The sequence below is a fragment of the Otolemur garnettii genome, unplaced genomic scaffold (genome assembly GCF_000181295.1).
Source record: "Otolemur garnettii isolate 467f Iridium unplaced genomic scaffold, OtoGar3 scaffold00003, whole genome shotgun sequence".
Classification (NCBI taxonomy): Eukaryota; Metazoa; Chordata; class Mammalia; order Primates; family Galagidae; genus Otolemur; species Otolemur garnettii.
Genome location: NW_003852398.1, coordinates 29,751,829 through 29,769,592, shown reverse-complemented (window position 1 = coordinate 29,769,592; position 17,764 = coordinate 29,751,829). Strand labels below are relative to the sequence as shown.

General features: G+C 36.7%; 1 protein-coding gene across 3 annotated transcripts in view; it reads left to right on the top strand.

Annotated features, from left to right (window-relative positions):
* The window catches only part of TCERG1 (transcription elongation regulator 1), a 68,894-nt gene that overhangs the window by 24,161 nt on the left and 26,969 nt on the right, over positions 1-17,764 (top strand). For all 3 annotated transcript variants that reach the window (XR_002774401.1, XM_023515606.1, XM_023515602.1), the window contains 7 exons: positions 172-284; positions 1,032-1,120; positions 10,997-11,157; positions 12,646-12,702; positions 12,814-12,880; positions 15,376-15,511; positions 16,332-16,421. Coding sequence is in view for 2 of the 3 variants with exons in the window: in XM_023515606.1 (XP_023371374.1) it covers positions 172-284; positions 1,032-1,120; positions 10,997-11,157; positions 12,646-12,702; positions 12,814-12,880; positions 15,376-15,511; positions 16,332-16,421 (713 nt within the window). In the remaining variant the exon portion in view is untranslated. The remainder of the gene's footprint in view (positions 1-171; positions 285-1,031; positions 1,121-10,996; positions 11,158-12,645; positions 12,703-12,813; positions 12,881-15,375; positions 15,512-16,331; positions 16,422-17,764) is intronic.

The following is a 17,764-nucleotide window of genomic DNA, read 5'->3' as shown; positions in this document are numbered from 1 at the left end:
AAAAAGAAAGTTGAGTATAAAAATAGAGTTAAATCAATGATTATATGAAGACAGACGTTTTATCTGTGTGGTCAGTGCCTAGAAATGGAATATCTTAATTGCTTATTCTCTGAATGATCTTAGGAAATCATATCAAAACATTTGAGTTATATCATCTTAATTTCTTAATAGAAAAATTAGAAGAGAAGATTAAAGAGCCAATTAAAGAACCTTCTGAAGAACCTCTGCCAATGGAGACAGAGGAGGAGGATCCTAAAGAAGAGCCTATAAAGGAGATAAAGGAGGTAAAGGGCCATGACCTGTGCAGCTGGGAGCCATATTAGTTGTTTAGTACAATTTATTTTTAATATCTGCTTGATATATTTTTAAATAATTATTATGAATTTGCTCTTTGAAATCTTAGGGATCTTTGAAGATTCTAATTTAGTTTTTCCTTTGAAAATTTCATTAAATTTATATTATGGCCTTACACTAAACTGAAGGCCATAGACAGAAGAGGCCTTAGACCAGAGCTTGGGACCTGATCTCTAATCTCTTGACTTAGAGACTGGTACATGTTAAAATTATAACTTCATGTTTGGGAAATGTTGGATGTGTTTTATCTGTCCTCTCTGCTGTTGTGTTTTGGCTTGGAATGATGCCTTTATAGCACTAAAAGAATTGCTTTTTGGAAGCTTCCTTGATTCAGTGAAGGACTAATGATGGCCATATTTCAGTAGTAGGCCAGTTAGCAGAGATCAGAAACAGTGTTAAATGAAGAAGTCTCCTCTGATTCTTTATACTGTAGTTCTCCAATTTTGTTCCTGATCACATGGTTAGTGAATTTATAAGGTAAGACCAGATGCTGCTCCTGGGTTCTATGTGGGAAAGGATTTAGAAATTGTTTTTTAGAAATTCCTACTTATCCCATCCTTATTCTAACAACTGACCTTTTTGCACTTGGAGGTGTTTTCAGTTACACTCTTTTTTGTGGAATATTTAAGTATGGTTTTCTGATAGTAATTAAATGGGAGTAATATTTTTCCCCATAGGAGCCCAAAGAGGAGGAGATGACTGAAGAAGAAAAGGCGGCCCAGAAGGCAAAGCCAGTAGCTACTACTCCTATTCCTGGTACTCCATGGTATGCATTTAGCTTAATTATTAATCGATAAGTTTCTCTTTCTTTTTTAAAAAAACTATACTTATTTCTTACATGGTTTATTTTGTAGGAAGAAAAAGTACCTTAAAAGTATATATATGTCAAATATGTTTTAATCTGCTGAATATTTGGGTTATTGTTGTGTTTGGGGTATTCGCATCTAAATTTCAGTTGCTACAAGTGTCTTCCTGTGTGGTATTCTCCATTAATCTTTGCTCATAATCATAGACATGACCCACTGTGAGACCCTAATATACTTTTTATTATTTAAAATGCTTTAAATTTGTTTTCGTGTGCACATCCACTATATAATTACATTTATAGAAGTATGTAAAATTATTTCTTTTATCTAAGCACAGGCAGACCTTGTATCGTTCTCTGCTTCATTGTGCTTCACAGATACTACATTTTTTACAATTTGAAGGTTTGTGGTAACCCTGTGTCTATCCGTGCCATCGCTCTGTCACATTTAGGTAATTCTCACTATATTTATTTATTTTTTTGAGACAGAGTCTCACTGTGCCACCTTTAATAAAGTGCTGTGGCATCATATCTCACAGCAACCTCCAACTCTTGGGCTTAGGTGATTCTCTTGCCTTAGCCTCCCAAGTAGCTGGGACTATAGGCTCCCAACACAACGCCTGGCTACTTTTTTGTTGTAGCTGTCATTGCTGTTTAGCTGGCCCAGGCCAGGTTCGAACCTGCTACCCTCAGTGTATGTGGCTGGCACTGTAACCACTATGCTATGGACACTGAGCTAATTCTCACTGTATTTCAAACTTTCTTCATTAATACATCTATTATGGTGATCTAGAATCAGTGATCTTTGGTATTACTGTTGTAATTCTTTAGGGTGCCACAAACCTCACCCAGGTAAATGTTGTGTGTTTTGATTACTCTACCAACCATCTGTTTCCCCATTTCCCTCCATTTGGGCCTCTCTATTACCTGAGACACAATAATATGATGAATAGGTTAATTAATAACTATATATGTTGAAAGAAAGTTGTATGACTTCACTATAACTCAGAAGCTAGAAATGATTGAGCTTAAGGAGGAAGGCTTATAAAAATCCAAGATAGGTGGCACTTGTAGCTCAGTGGGTAAGGGCACTGGCCACATACACTGAGGCTGGTAGGTTAGAACCTGGCCTGGCCAGTAAACAATGACAACTACAACAACAAAAAAATAGCCAGGGCTCAACGCCCATAGCACAGTTGTTATGGCTCAGGCCACATGCACCAAGAGAGGTGGGTTCGAACCCAACCCTGGCCAGCTAAACAACAGTGACAACTGCAACAAAAAAATAGCTGGGCGCTGTGGCGGTGCCTGTAGTCCCAACTACTTGGGAGGTTAGGGTAAGAGGATTGCTTAAACCTAAGAGTTTGAGGTTGCTGTGAGCTGTGATATCACAGCACTCTACCCAGGGCAACAGCTTGAGACTTTGTCCCAAAAAAAAAAAAAAAAAAATCCAAGGCAGGCCAAAAGCTTGGTTTTTTATACCAGTCAGCTGAAGTTGTGAATGCAAAGGAAAAATTCTGAAAGGAAATTAAAAGTGCTATTTGAGTGAACACATGAATGACAAGAAAGCAAAGCGATCTTACTGATATGGATAAAATTTGAGTGATCTGGACAGATCGGACCAGCTACAACATTCCCTTAAGCCAAAGCCTAATACAGACCAAGGACCCACTTCTGTTCAATTTTTTGAAGGCTCAGAGAGGAGAGAATGCTGCACAAGAAAAGTTGGCAGCTGGAAGACATTGCTTCATGAGGTTTAAGGAAAGAAGTCATGTCCATAACATGAAAGGGCAAGGTGAAGCAGCAAGTGCTGATATAGAAACTATAGCGGGTTAACCACAAGGTCTAGTTAAGATTATTGATGAAGGTAACTGCATTAAAGAACAAATTTTCAGCCTATATCAGAGAGCCTTCTGTTTGCATCTAGGATTTTTATAGCTAGGAAGAAGTCAGTACCTGACTTTAGAGCTTGAAGGCTGACTCAAGTTGGGGGCTAATGCAGCTGGTCGCTTAGGGTTGAAGCTGATGTTCGCTTACCATTCTGAAAATTCTAAGGCCATTGTGAATAATGCTAAATTCTGTTATGCCAGTGGAGCAGCAAAGCCCAAATGATACCAGATCTGTTTATGGCATGATTTACTGAATATTTTAAGCCCACTCAGGCCTGTTGCTGAGAAAGAAAGATTGCTTTCAGACTGTTCCTGCTCATTGACAGTGCACCTGGTTCCCCACAAGCTCTGATGGAGATGTATAAGGAGATTAAGGTGTTTATTCCTGTTAACACGACATCTATTCTGTAGCCCATAGATCAAGGAGTAATTCTGACTTTCAGTTCTTATTTAAGAAATAAATTTTATAAGGCTATAGCTCCATGGATAGTGATGCTTCTGATGTATCTGTACAAAGTAAATTGAAAGTCTTCTGGAAATGAGTGATCATTCTAGATGCTATTAAGAACATTCATGATTCATGGGAGTAATCGAAAATATCAACATTAACTGGGGTTTGGAATAAGTTGATTCTCACTCTCAAGGATAACTTTGAGGGATTTAAGACTTCAGTAAAAGAAGTCACTGCAGATGTGAAAATAGCAGGAAAACTGGAAGTGGATCCCGAAGATGTGGCTGAATTGCGGCAATCTTATGAGAAAACTTGAGTGGATGAGGAGTTTGCTTCTTATGGAAGAGCAGAGGAGGTAGATTCTTGAAATAGAATCTACTTTTGATGAAGGTGCTGTGAACATTGTTGCAGGGATACCAAGGATTTAGAATATTACATAAACTTAGTTGATGAAGCAGCAACAGGGTGGTCTGATTTTGGTTTACTGTAATTTTAAATTTCGGCTGTAGGTAAAATGGTATCCAATAGTGTCACATGCCAAGAAGTCTCTTATGAAGGGGAGAGTCAATTGATAAGGTAAACTTCATAGTCTTATTTTAAGAAATTGCCACAGCCACCCTAACCTTCAGCAACCAACCACTCAAATCAGTCAGAGCCGTCAGGATCCAGGGCAAGACCCTTTGCCTTCCCCAAGACTTGCTGAAGGCTTCAGTGATTGTTAGCATATTTTAGTAATAAAGTATTTTTTTTAACAAAGGTATGTACATTGTGTATATATAATGCTATTATACACTTCCTGGGCAATAGCTTAGTGTAAAGCATATGCTTTTACATGGACTGGAAAGTACAGTTTTTGTTACTCACTGTATTGTGATATTAGCCTTATTGGGGTGGTCTGGAATGGAATCTGCAATATCTGTGAGGTATACTGGTGTTGCTTCTTTTTCCTGTTCCTGCTGCAACTCATTTAATTTGTTACAGGCAGTCCCTGGGATACAAAGGAGATAAGTTTTGTAGGTTTGTTCTTAAATTGGATTTTTATGTAAGTTGGAATAGGCACATTTACCTATTACCTGTAATAGCCTGTTCGTAACTGTTAAGTTGTATGTAAGTTAGATGTTTGTAACTCTGGGACTGCTTGTACGCCCTCCTCACACTGCAGTGAATTGGCTTGTTTCTGAAGTCTTGTAATCTATAATCTCTAATCAAAATTAGTGCACCCTGTTGCTGCTTTGCCAAGTAAATTTATGTAATATTCTAAATCCTTTAGTATCTCTGCAACAGTGTTACAGCACCTTCATCAAAAGTAGATTTTATTTCAAGAATCTGCCTCCTTTGCTCTTCCATAAGAAGCAATCTATAGGTAATTATAATCTATAGGTTCCTTCTCAGCTGCTTTTCCTTATTTTTTTCTGGTTTTTGTCATTGAAAAAATTAATGTTTTTCTTGTAGCATTCCAAAATCTGGATATTGTGTCCCCATGGTACTGAATTTCTGTTTCTGAATTTCCTACAAACAGGCAAACAGATTTAGAAGTATGAGTAGATTCAGGATTGGTCTTTTGGGGGTGATTTAGAATAGTTGAATTCAAAAAAAGGCACAGAATATGAAAGAATTGTAAAAAATTATAACTTCATCAGACTTTTCCATTAATAAAAAGTTTGGTATGACTTCTGTACTTTTTGTTATCTTGCGTTGTGTGTTTATGTGTAGGAGTATGTGTGTGGTTATTTGTATTTTCGTTAACCTTTTGACTACCAAGCCTAGGTGTTCAAACAAGGCATTTCTTCCCTGTGAACGATGCCTTTAGGCTTTCAGTGTGAGATGTAGTTTGCTGCTAACGATGACTGTAGGCATGTTTTGTTGTTGTTTTTGTTGTTTGTTTGTTTTGAGACACAGTCTCACTATGTCACCCTTGGTAGCGTTCCGTGGCATCACAGCTCACAGCAACCTCAGACTCTTGGGCTTAAGCAATTCTCTTGCCTCAGCTTCCCAAATAGCTGAGACTACAGGCACCCGCCACAATGCTCAGCTGTGTGTGTGTGTGTGTGTTTTTAGTTGTAGTTGTCATCATTTGGCAGGCTTGGGTTGGATTCGAACCCACCGGCTGTGGTATATGTGGCTGGCACCCTAGCCACTTGAGCCACAGATGCTGAGCCTGTAGGCATGTTTTATTTCTGAGCACTTGCATGTAGTCAAAGGGTAATCCTAGCACTCAGGGAGGCTGGTACATGCTTGAGCTTAGGAGTTGGAGACCAGCCTGAGCAAGAGTGAGACCCCCATCTCTACTAAAAACAGGAAAACTGGGCTCAGCGCCCGTAACACAGTGATTATGGTGCCAGCCACATACACCGAGGGTGGCGAGTTCAAACGTGGCCTGGGCCAACTAAACAAGTGCACCACCACCACCACCATGAACAACAACAACAAGAACAAGATAGTGTTGTGGCAGGTGCCTGTAGTCCCAGCTACTTGGGAGGCTGAGGCAAGAGAATCGCTTAAGCCCAAGAGTTGGAGGTTGTTACGAGCTGTGATGTCACGGCATTGTACCCAGGGCAACATAGTCTCAAAAAAAACCCCAAAACACAAACAAACAAAAAACCCAGGAAAACCAGCTGGGTTTTCCTGAACTATAGGTGTGTGGTGGTGCACACACTTATAGTTGAAGCTCCTTGGGAGGCTGAGGCAAGAGGATGGCTTGAGCCCAAGAGTTGGAGGTTACTGCTAGCTATGATGATATCACAGCACTTTACCCAGGGTGATGGAGTGAAACTCTCTCCAGAAAGAAAAAAATATGTATTATTCCTCAGGTTTTAAAAGTAAATATGTGTCAGAAATCTTGCTATTTTAGTCTGTTGAAATCTATTCATGACAGCATAGTTCTCTATTATATGAAAATGCATAATTTTCCTACACATGTGGTTTTCCCCTTTTTTTGCCCTTGGCATTACAGAAGGTGCTATTTATGACATCTTTATACATATTTCTTTGTGAACACATGCAAGTATTTCTATTGGATTCATTCCTAGAAGTGAAATTCCTGAATAAAAGGATAATATCTGTTTAAAGTTCTATTGCATATTGCCAAATAGAGCTCATTGGGAGGGTTGGAAGGCACCAGTTAATTCTCCCACCAAAAGCCAGAGATTACCACGTTTTGCTCACACATGGTGTAATGTAGTGATATACTCTTTTCAGATCTTTGTGTACTATAGTGATCTTTTACAGTTCTGATAAAAGATCTCTATCTTGAATACTGGCGCGATTTGAACTTATTTCTTGGCTGGCAATTGTCTTTGCACATTTTTGCTTTTTTTTTGCAGTTTTTTGCCGGGGCTGGATTTGAATCTGCCACCTTCGGCATATGGGGCTGGTGTCCTACTCCTTTGAGCCACAGGTGCTGCCCTATGCTTTTTTCCTTTCTTTTTTTTTTTTTTTGCGGGTTTTGGCCGGGGCTGGGTTTGAACTCTCCACTTTCGGCATATGGGGTTGGCGTCCTACTCCTTTGAGGCACAGGCTCTGCCCCCTTTATGCTTTTTTTAATGGACTTTTTCATTGTGATGTTTGGGAGCTTTTTATGTGTATTGTTACTAATCCTTTGACTTTTACATGTATTGCAGTTTCCCTCTTTTGATTTTTGCTTTGGTATCCTGTTTTTTATAAATTTCATATTTTGATGAGGTCAAATTGATAAACATTTTTTTTCCCCGAGACCTGTCTCACTCTGTTGCCCTGGGTAGGGGGCCCTGGTGTCATAGCTTATAGTATCCTTAAACTCTGGGCTCAAGCGATCCTCTTCCCTCAGCCTCCTGTGTAGCTGGGACTACAAGCACCCACAACAATACTTGTCTAGTTTTTTCTATTTTTAGTAGAGATGGGGGTCTCACTCTTGCTTGGGATAGTCTAGAACTCCTGAGCTCAGGTGATTCACCAAGTGTGAACCACTGCGCACTGCCCGATTGATCTTTTTTTATTTATAGCTTCTAGGTTCATTATCTTTTTAGGAAGCATTTCTGTCTCCCACACCCCCAAGTGCGTGTCTCTATTCCTAGTGCTTTCATAATTCATCTGAAAGCCATTTATTGCTAAATGGTTAAGTACTAACTTTAAGCTAAATAGATTGTTCAGCTGAGGAGAATATGCTACATAATTTGGATAATCGTATTTTAGTTAGTATTTCTGTCTCTTGCTATCTTGTGATTACTGTTTCTTTGGAGATAAGGAACTACATGTAAAACATAGTTTTCTGTTTCCTTTATGTCCACTGGGATGATTTTTCATGAATTTAGTTTGACACATTTTTGAAAATTAATAGAGAGGTAAAAATTAGAAGCATTTTATATTCTCTAGGATCAGTAAACATTAGTTTTTGATTCTGAGAGTTTTTAATGTTGGTTTGTTTTTTTTTTCTTTTGAGGCAGAGTCTCAAGCTGTCATCCTGGGCAGAGTGCTCTGGGATCACAGCTCACAGCAACCTCCAACTCTAGGGCTTAAGAGATTCTCTTGCCTCAGCCTCCCAAGTAGCTGGGACTACAGGTGCTCCCCCCCGCCCCCCAACTCCCTGGCTATTTTTTCATTGCATTTGTGATTGTTGCTTTAGCTGGCCTGGGCTGGGTTGGAACCCGCCAGCCTTGATGTATGTGGCCAGCACCCTAATCACTGAGCTACAGGCGCTGCCTCGGCTGGCTTTCTTTTACATACTTTGGGTTTACTTTGTATCTCCTAACTCCTTTTTTGTTTTCATATGTGAATTCCTAGGTTATTGGTATAGTTCTTTCTAGGATGAGTGTTTAAGTTATTGATTTAATTGCCCTGCACTTACGGATAGTTTTGGTAGTTTTGAACCTGATGGGGTTTTCAGGAATATAGTAGTATAATTTTTCATATGTATTTTAAAGAACTGATGAAGAAAATATCTTTTATATTTACCATTTCTGTTGTTTTTTTCTTCATTTTTAAAGATCCAGTTTTCTCTTTAGTATCATTCCCTTTCAGCATGAAGAATGGAGATGTGGGAGATGAAATTTCTTAGTTTTTCTTCATCTCAAAATATTTCGTTTTTGCCCTTGTTTCTGAGGTTATTTTTACTGGCTATGGATTTTGGGGCTGGCAGTTCTTTTTTTACTTGAACATTAAACATGTTGTTCTACTGTATTTTGGCTTCTGTGGTTTCTTTTTGTTTGTTTAAGTTAAGGCAAGCTTGGAACTAGGTTTATTGAGGAAGATGTTTACAGAGTAAGAAAGTTTACAGTTCTCCGCAGGCAGTGAGCAGATCTCCATTGTCAGGGCTGGTAAATTAAGAGGCCGACTTCTGTGGTTTCTGATGAGAAATCCATGGTCTTTGGAATTATTTCTCTTTTTCTCTGTGTGTATTGTACCTTTTCTTTCTTTCTTTTTAAGCTATCTGCTATCAAGGTCTTTTTGCTTCATTTTTGATTTTCACCTGTTTGTCTTATGTGTATCTTGAAGTTTATCCTATTTGGAATTTGCTGAGCTTCTTTGACATGTATATTTGCTTTTTAACAAATTGGGAGATATTTTTGGCCATTATGTCTTCAAATTTTTTCTGCCTCATTCTCTTTCTGCTTTGGAACCTCATTATATGCATATTAGACATTTTGTTACAGTCCCATAGGTTCTTGAGGCTTTGTTAATTATTCTCCCAGTGTCTGTTTTATCAGGTGGGATAATTATTGGTTCATCCTCTGGTTTACTGATTGTTTTTTTTTTTTTGTTTGTTTGTTTGGCTGGGGCTGGGTTTGAACCCACCACCTCCGGCATATGGAGCTGGTGCCCTACCCTTTTGAGCCACAGGCGCTGCCCCTAGTTTACTGATTATTTCCTCTGTCTTCTCTGTTCTGTTCTTGAGCCAATCAAGTGAAATTTCAGTTATTTTTGATTTATAAATTTTTTCTTTTCTTTCTTTCTTTTTTTTTTTTTTTTTTTTTGAGACAGGGTCTCAACCTGTTGCCCTGGTTAGAGTGCTATGGCAACACAGGTCACAGCAACCTCAAACCCTTGGGCTTAAGTGATTATTTTGCCTCAGCCTACCAAGTAGCTGGGACTACAGGTGCCCACCACAACGCTTGGCTGTTTTTTGGTTGTAGTTGTTGTTTGGTGGGCCTGGGCTGGATTTGAACCTGCCAGCTTTGTTGTATGTGGCTGGCGCCCTAGCTGCTTGAACTATGGAATTAGGCACTGAGCCTAATTTCTAAAATTTTTATTTTTTATGGTTTTATTTCTCTACTGAGAACGCCTATCTTTTCACTTATTCTAAGTATTTTTTTTAATCTCATGAAGTCTAGTTATTTTTGCTCTAAGGTTTTTGTATGACTATTTCAACATAGAATGCTTTGTCTGATAATTTCAACATTTAGATGACCTTGGGCTTGACAAATGTTGATTAACTTTTGGTTATCTGGCCATGAAGCCCTGGTTTATACTGGAGTTTTAGCTGCTTGTGCTACTACCACCATGCAGCTCTGCAACCTGGAGTTACCCTCAGGGCAGAGCTGTCAGACTGCGTAAAGTGGAAAATTTACTCTCTAAAATTTAGTTCTAAATTTTACTATCTCCCAAACTGTTTTCAGTTTGTTTATTTTTTTAAGATTGTACAGACTCTACAATCTTTTTTTTTTTTTTTTGGTCAAAGTTTTCTACTTATAATTAATAGGACCAGTGGGCAGTAGTGGAGCTATGGTGGTGTATGGTGCCCTAGCACAATTGATACCTCTTTTTACTTTTTTATTGCAGATATAATTAGATCTTGCAGTCTTCATGGAAGGTTGCATTTGAGTATATAATTTTAGTCTGTTAAACAATATTAAGAAGGGTGGTGCCCGTGGCTCAGTGAGTAGTGCATCGGCCCCATATGCCAAGGGTGGCGGGATCGAACCTGGTCCCCTGGTCTGCAACAACAACAACAACAAAAAATAGCCAGGCATTGTAGCAGGTGCCTGTAGTCCCAGCTACTCAGGAGGCTGAGGGAAGAGAATCACCTAAGCCCAAGAGCTAGAGGTTGCTGTGAGCTATGACGCTAAAGTACTCTACTGAGGGCCATAAAGTGAGACTCTGTCTCTAAAAAAAAAAAAAATTAAGACGTCCACAGTAGGGTGTTAATGGTCTATCCTTTAGTTTTAGAACTGCTTAATAGCATTATTATTAACTCATTAAATTGATCCTTTGTGGTAGTTTAAAATTTACTACTCTCAAATCGAGTGTACAGAGCCAGCTTCCTAAGCATCCTGAACTCTCATCACAAATTGCTTTGCATTTTCCTGTTTATCTTGGTTAATATGTTGAGCTGCTGTTTTTACCTTCTTCAGTTCTCTTCTGTTTGAAAAGACATGTTTTAGTTTTTTATAAATAAAATTATTGATAGTAAGAACATATCCTTCCTCACTGCCTTCCTCTTCCCCCTTTGACAGGGTGATAGTAGTAGATCTAACCATAAAATATGGTCTATAACACAAAAAATTATTTTGAATCAATTCTTAGGTGTGTTGTTTGGACCGGTGATGAACGGGTTTTCTTTTACAATCCTACCACTCGTCTTTCTATGTGGGACCGACCTGATGATCTGATTGGAAGGGCAGATGTTGACAAAATTATTCAGGAGCCCCCTCATAAAAAAGGAATGGAAGACATGAAGAAACTAAGTGAGTATTAAATTAGGAATATATCTCAATTTTAACGTTCTTTTAATATCTTGAGAAAAAATGTGAAGGCCATATAAAAACTTTTATTTTTCAAGAAATTTTAAAGGAAATAAAAAAAGCTCTGCTTACTAGTTTGAGTGAAATAATAGGGATTTAAAATTAAGAATTTGGGTAAGATTATGGTATGTAAAGATGTATATTTTTAATTTATTTTCAAGACTTTGACTTAGTTTAAGATCTGCTGGTAATGTTGTTGCTTGCTGCTTGGTGCTTATAGTAATAATACTACCAAAGTGCTCACTAGTGAGCCTTTCAGCACCTTTTGTGATTAGTAATAGGTTTTTGAGTAATCAAAACTACCCAGAGGTCTTAAAAAATATTTCATTTACTAAAATTTTGTTTCACAATACAAAATGCAAAATTTTGTAAAAATACAAAAATTTAGTCTTTGAGCCAGATGATTATAATAATCCTTATTGCTGATAATATAGAGACACCTAAATCTTACTAAGAGATTATCTTTTCCAGTGTATTGAGTGTATATGTATTTGTATAATTTTTGTTGTGTATTTCTTATTGGTAATTTGCCCTTATACTGACATGATTGTGTTTTTCTTGAGCCCTGGCCTCCATGTAGTACAGAAGCAAGACAAATGAATCATTTAATACTTATAGTGAAATAAGTGCTTATATATATTCTAGTGATTGAGAAATTTTCATGTATAGCATATATGTGGTACTGACATTTTCCTCTTACAAATAGTGTTTGAAGCAGTGCAGCCTTGCCTGTCTGGTGCTGAAGGTACTAGGCACCTCTCTAGCAATATTTATGATATTAATGATACTTTATAATCATAGTACTGGATGAGACTGAGAAAGTATGTGATTTACTTTTGTTTTATATAAGTTTTTTTTTTTTTTAGAGACAGGGTCTCACTATGTTGCCCTCGGTAGAGTGTTGGGGTATCATAGCTCACAGCAACCTCAAAGGCTTGGGCTTAAGTGATTTTCTTGCCTTAGCCTCCCAAGTAGTTGGGCCTACAGGTGCCTGCCTCAACGCTTGGCTATTTTGTTGCAGTTGTCATCATTTGTTTAGCTGGTCCAGGCCAGGTTTGAACCCGCCACCCTTAGTGTGTACGGCTGATCCCATAACCACTATGCTACAGGTGCTGAGCCTTGAGTTTATTTTTAAACATTTGATTTATTCACTTGATAAGCACATTAATATGAATCGTAAAAAGGTAATTAAATCCTGAATCTAGAAAGGTTTATGTATTTATAGATTTAAGGTTTGGGCCAGAAACTATTCAAAATGAATTGAAAATTTAATGTAAAAGGAGGATAAATAGAGGAGGTATAGAATTATTAGTGTTTTATAAAGGAATGAATATTGAGAGGTAGACATTTTATACAAATGGTAATTAAAAAAGAAATTTGTGAAATATATGCAATAACTATTCATAACAATATTTGTAATGTTTTTGCCAGGGCATCCAACCCCAACAATGCTGTCCATCCAAAAGTGGCAATTCTCTATGAGTGCAAGTGAGTGATAATGATAGATTATAGCTTCTATTTAATACGATTAAAGCAAGTGTTCTAGTAGTGATTAGCTGAAGAATTCATGGCTAAATATTTTAATTGAATTTTGTTCAGTTAAAGAAGAACAAGACCTAATGGAAGAAATTAATGAAGATGAGCCTGTTAAAGCAAAAAAACGGAAGTAAGTAATACATATAGTTTGTGTAATTCAGGCAGATTATACCTTTTAAAAATTTGATTAGGTCATGATCAGTTTGTGACTGGAATGAACAGTTAATGTGAATACTGTTAGGAGACAAGTCATGATTATACTCTTAGGCCTGATAATAAATAGCTTTGTTTTATAGTGTAGAAAATGTGTCCCTTCTGTTGCTAGATTTGTAAAAGATTTGGTTATTCAAATATGTATTATGAAGCCAAATGACATTTTCAAAATTAATTCTCTTCAGAAATTTCTTAAGTTTGAATTATATAAATAAGTTTCTTCCTGAATATATAGATAGATCTCAACAGATATAATTCCAGAGATCTCACAGTAACAGACCCAGACTTCTCTCACATTATTACTTATCTTGTGTCTTTCCTAGTCCTTGAGTCTGTTGTCATGACTGCTTGGTAAAGAGTGAACTGGTGGGCTTAAGAAGTGCTCTGGGAGAAAGAATGTTAGAAGTTAAAGCATTAGCTTGACTAGTGCTCTAGAGCTATGTAAAATATAAATGTTACTGTGGGAGGTGGAGGGGTGGGATAGAAGTGGGGTGTGTGTGGTGGGGGGAATGGGACCATTATTTAGCAGCAAAAAGGAAACTTTAAAGACATTACTGGTTAATCATAGTCCTTATCTAAAAAGGACAGATTGAATGCAGCCAAATTATGGCAAGGAAATCAGTAAGACAACCCCTGTAAGGGTGGTTCTTCTTTAAAAATGTGTTGATTGGCAACAATATTAAATAAATTAAGATATTCATAATTATCACTGTATTTTCATTTTTACAATTAATTTTTAGTTTTTGACTAAATGTATTTTTATTAGTTGTAATTAAATGATTTTGTGTTCTTTTAAAAAATCTGGACTAAGACACATTTTCTTAATTATTATAAATGACTGTATTCATTCTGTTTATGTATCATAATTTTGGATGTTTCTACAATGTTAAACTTTTAGGTTGTTTTTAATTGTTTGTTCTTATAGACAACTCTGTAAGGTTTTTAACTGCTTTTATCAGGAGAATGTCAAAGAAGTCCTTTATGTGGATTGCCCGAGCTTCTCTATTTAGGTACAAAGCTAAAAGCCTGTTTTTCCTGGCTTAGTTTTTCTTTTATTTCTTTTATTGAGATAGATAGTGATAGCTTGTATTGTGACATTTTCATTTAGTATAATTCTTTAAAGGTTATTTGTTTTCATTAGTTATTATATTTCTTGGATGTCTTTTAACTCTTTATTTGAATAGTTCTTAAATAAATTAGTATAAGAGGATATATTGTTTGGCAAATTGCTTTTACCTGTTTGTTTTGTGCATATCTTAGGTCACAGACTATCTCGCTAAGTTCCTGCAGGTCATGGACTATGTCTTCTGTTTCTTTTGATTCATTCCCTAAGTGCTAATTACCTCTCACTTGAATTTGTGGGTTAGCCTTATTTCCAGTTAAATCTCTTGGGCTACCTACAGTTCCCCATATAGCATGCTTTTGAATTTCTAGATATTTTCTTTTCCTAACTCCCTTAAATTTGTATAGAGAATATGGGCCAATTTTATTAATAAACTTAGCAGATCATATTTAAGAAGTAAGATCTGCTGAAAATACTCAAGTGTTACTAAATTACTTACTTTTTTGGATTATTTACTTGAATGGGCCTTTTTCATAGTGCATGTGTTTGAGAGGTGACTTGATTTTATGTTAAAATCTCACTTGAGTAGTATACCACAACAGGGTTGTCCTTAGCCCTGAGGTGCATTTTTGGAGGAACAAGCAGTAGTTTAGTCATTGATGAGCAGTTATAATTTCACCTAACTACTCCTGGGCCCATGTTGTTCTCTGGGACCTGCCCTTCAGCTTAAATATCAACTTATCACCCAGAAAGTGAGTAATAAAAATGTCAGGTAGGTAAGGTATATATCTCACATACTCACTTGGCCAAATTTACAGATATTTTAATTTTATTTTCAAAATAAATGTTTGAGAGTACTAAAATGTAATACCACTTAATACCAATTTTTATTAGATTTAAAAATATTTTACATATTTAAAATGTAAAACATTTTGGAAAATACAGTTTTTTTTCTATATTATTTGAAGAACTAAAAAAGTATTTTGTGCTGTTTGATTCTAACACACAGTTTTGCTACAGTGTTAGCTAAGCCTTTTTTTTCTTTTTAAAGTATTGTAGTTTACTTTTTGTGTATCAGTTACTGTTAGGGAGATACAGCACATTAAGGGTATATATTTTTTTCCTAACAACGTAGCCATTGTAACATCATTGGAAGCTCATTTTAATTTTATTATTGTAATGAAAGTTGTTTATTCCTTAGAGTTCATTTGAAACACTCAATTTAATTTGTTTTTGCCAAAAATATGCTGCTCAGTAGTGAGTCTTGGAAATTCCATTGATTTTAATATTTTAGTAAGATCTGTTATTAATATTTTGTTAATTGATGCCTTATATTTTATTTTTTATAGGAGAGACGATAATAAAGACATTGACTCAGAGAAAGAAGCTGCCATGGAAGCTGAAATTAAAGCTGCCCGAGAAAGGGCCATTGTCCCTCTGGAGGCTCGAATGAAGCAGTTCAAGGACATGCTGCTAGAGAGAGGGGTCAGAAAACAATCTTTGGGGGAGATATTTCTGTTTTGTATAAGTAATATAAATATGTCTTGCTAAAAGGTCAAATCTAAGGTTAGTGCTTATGTTGTGGGGGGGAGGGGTTTAGGGGAACCCTATCAAAATTACTGTACGTTTTGGGGAAACAGCCTATTTCTTGGCTCATCATATCCCATTTAACTAAATACCATTTTACCGTCCTTTTAAAGTACAAATAACACTTAACATTTATTGGGTCATTAAATTTTGGTGAGTAATGTAAGACGAGTATTAACATTACAGAATGGCGGACTACTGGGATAGGTAAGGCATATGTGATTATTCTTCCTTTAATATCTTCAGAATGGCTTTTGGTTAAAGGAGAGCTGATACTTTATGATATTATTAGAAGCTTAATTGAGAAGGGTTTTCAACTTTTGGGTTTATATTCACCGATTCATTTGACTAAGTAAAATTGTTCAATTTTAAATCACAGAATTGTTCACAAGTTGAGAGCAAGCATGGAAAATCAAAATGCAAATCTTCAAGGCTTTTTCTGATGTACTGATTTTTAAAATGTCACACAGTAGTGGTTATTTTAATGAGTAATTAAGTGTGTGTTATTTCTATGTAATATAGAAATGTTCAGAGCCAATTAGTGTAGAGTTTTACTTTTGCTAGCCTCCCACTGCTTGTCATTTATTAGTGATGGAAACGTCAGTATGGTTTTTATGTCCTCTTTATAAACAGATATCCTGTAGATTTCAAGCAAAATTATGACCTTTATGTTTTTAGAACAAACTTAATTATGAGGCAATACGTTTTTATTTTAAAGGTATCTGCTTTTTCAACATGGGAGAAGGAGTTGCACAAGATAGTTTTTGATCCTCGGTATTTACTTCTCAATCCTAAAGAGAGAAAACAGGTAAAAGGAAAATGACCTTTCTTAGGAAATGTATATCTCTTGCCACCATAATTTTTAAATTGTAAGGAATAAAGTATCATCTTTTTCCCCGCAACAGTACTTCAAAAAGATTATCTTGCGGGCAGCGCCTGTGGCTCAGAGGAGTAGGGTGCCGGTCCCATATACCAGAGGTATCAAACCTAGCCCTGGCCAAAAACTGCAAAAAAAAAAATTATCTTGCACCTTAGAGCACAGTCATCTGTGTGTCTGTGGACATTTCTGCCTCAGAAATATTTGGTTAGTTTTGCCCTGATGATCTTGGCTTTTGTGTGATTGTGCCTTATATACTTGTGCCTTATATACTGAGGTCATGTGTTGCGTGGCTTTAAAATTCATTTCACATGCATTATTGTCCTTTTGGGGCAGATGATGCAAATTTGTGTAGAAAAATAGCAAAATACAGATGAGTAAAAAGGAAAAAAAAGTCCTGTAGTCCTGTCAATCCCAATAGATATGACCACTTTCAAACTCACTGTAGTATATTGTGTGTATATGTTACAGATAGACATTACATTGAAGACATACATTTTTTGGTCTCATACATACCAGACACACAAAGTTCATATCTAAGTAGCATCTGTTAAAATAACAGTCTTCCTCCTATCAGAGGAATAAGGATTAGTTCAGGGTTTCTGTTGAACTACAGTTGCACGGACTACACTTGCCTTGTCTCAGTTGCCATTTATTCCCATGATGATTTGTTGACATACTGTCTCATGGTGATTGCTCCTTCTAAGCATTGTACACCTCCAACATACATAATTTCTGAATTACCTGAACCATCCTGACAGTGAACTCTGTAAAACAGTGAGTATGTTCAACTACTTGATATGGTTCTGTTGAGCTGTAAGATTGGATTAGGCAACATTAGTGCCTATCTTCAGTATTTATAGTGTAATGATTGTAGTAATTCTCTACCCAGTTGTGCCATTATGCATGTCTAATCTTGGACTTTGAGGAAGAGAAAAAATTTCTAGTCTGCCAGACACGTATTTTAGTACTTGTAATAGACATGGCATTCCAAATAGATTTGCATCTGTGTTTCAAGCCTTGTAGCCTTTAAAAAGAAAACTGTGTTTGTGTGTGATTATCACATTCTCATCTCAGTTGAGGGCTGTAGCAAAACCTATAAATCAATCTTGAGTCTTTACTTTTCCCACTGTGTTTCCAGCCCATCAGCAAATCTACCTTCAAAAACTTTTCTAGGCTCGGCGCCCATAGCTCAACCAGCTAAGGCGCCAGCCACGTACACCTAAGGTGGCGGGTTCGAATCCCCAGCCCGGACCCGCCAAACAACAATGACG